General features: G+C 37.9%; 1 protein-coding gene across 1 annotated transcript; it reads right to left on the bottom strand.

Annotated features, from left to right (window-relative positions):
- Nucleotides 1-365: 365 nt before the first annotated feature.
- Nucleotides 366-764, bottom strand: LOC145040526 (uncharacterized). Its single transcript, XM_078988440.1, has one exon. It carries the CDS (start codon nucleotides 762-764, stop codon nucleotides 366-368), a length of 399 nt encoding a protein of 132 aa, XP_078844566.1.
- Between the last annotated feature and the right edge of the window lie 871 nt (nucleotides 765-1,635).

Genomic DNA, 1,635 nt, shown 5'->3' on the forward strand with positions numbered 1-1,635 from the left:
TCATATGGACTCGGCGAGTAGATCGGGGCTACTCGGCGAGTAGGCTGCTCAGTGGTTTTTATTAGTTCATTATAATCAGCTTCTTCCAATATTCTATCTATTTCCAGTAGGTCTCTTTCAGCATCAAGTTCTTCATCGAAGGCGATGGTGGAGTTGTTTGGTTCTTCATTGTTCCATTCCTCCATTAATTCATCCAACATATCAATTGAAAATCTCGTGTCATCACTGTTCCTTGCATGCTTCATGGCTTGATCAACCCCGAAAGTGACTGATTCATCTCACACCCGTAGAGTAAGTTTTAAATCTCACATGTCAACTATAGCGCTGGTGATGTTAAGGAAAGGTCTTCCAAGGGTGATCGGGACTTAAGGATCCACTTCCATGTCCAAGATTATAAAATCTGCAGGAAACACGAACTTATCCACCTTTACCAAAAGATCTTCACAGATTCCTCGTGGGAATGTAACCGTTTTATTTGCTAAGTTGATCGCCATTTGAATTGGCCTCGGTTCTGGGAGATCTAATTTCTTGAAAAATGAATATGGCATGAGCTTTACACTTGCTCCTGAATCAGCCAAAGCATGAATGGTGGCCAAATTCCCAAATTGACAAGGCAATGCTAAGCTTCCCGGGTCACCCTTCTTCTTCGGTAGTTTGTTCAAAATCGCAGCTGAGCAATTCTCATTGAGAACCACTTCCCTCACTTCTTCCATCTTCCTTCTATTATATAGAAGCTCCTTGAGAAATTTGGCGTATTTTGGCATTTGGGCAACCGCTTCTATGAATGGTATGTTGATTTGAAGAGCCTTTATGTTGGGTTTTGAGCAATCTAACACTTCCTAAGTGTGCATGCAACCCTAATAAACCTTGGATCTATGTTTGTCTAAATACATGCAAAATAATAATTTTCCAAGGTTCATAATCTATCTAACATGGCATGGGGTACTTTTAAACATAAAAGAATTAGATGAGATTACATACCTTTTGATGATGAGTTTAATTCCTAAGGAGTTTGAGGGCCAAGCACCAATAGTGTGAATGCCTCAAATGGAATCACAAATCACCACAAACTCTTGGAAAACTTTGAGAGAGTGTACACACTTACAAAATCGGTCACACACAAACACACATACTAGTTACACTAGTTTCACTAGTGGCTATTTCATGCAACATAAGCATGCTTATATAGTGTACATGATTAGAGTGAAACCCTAATAACCCATGACCTTTCCTTTTCCAAGGATCCATGGGTTAAAAGCTCCATGGATCATCCATGGACATCCATACAAGCCTAGCCCATTAACAAATGAGTGTTAGCCCACACCATATAAAACCAATAGCCCACAATCTAATTAGTCTTCCTTTTAATCTCTAAATTAATTCATAATTAATTTAAGACTAAGACTAATTAAATAACATGACTTCATATTAATATATTATAACTTATAATATATTAATAATCATATGTGTATAACTCATAAAATTATCCATAAATAGTTTGGATGAAATGCAACCCAAATGGACCATGCCGGGTCGGGTCAAATATATACCAAATAAGTTATGGACTTAGACACCTTATCCAACAGACTCCCACTTGGATAAGTCTAATAACTATATTTGCGTACGTTACTTCAC

Source organism: Lactuca saligna, chromosome 4 (genome assembly GCF_052625555.1).
Source record: "Lactuca saligna cultivar CGN05327 chromosome 4, ASM5262555v1, whole genome shotgun sequence".
Lineage (NCBI taxonomy): Eukaryota > Viridiplantae > Streptophyta > Magnoliopsida > Asterales > Asteraceae > Lactuca > Lactuca saligna.

Coding starts and splice junctions, on each gene's coding strand:
- LOC145040526 (XM_078988440.1), bottom strand. CDS start 764: ATGCCAAAATACGCCAAATTTCTCAAGGAGCTTCTATATAATAGAAGG.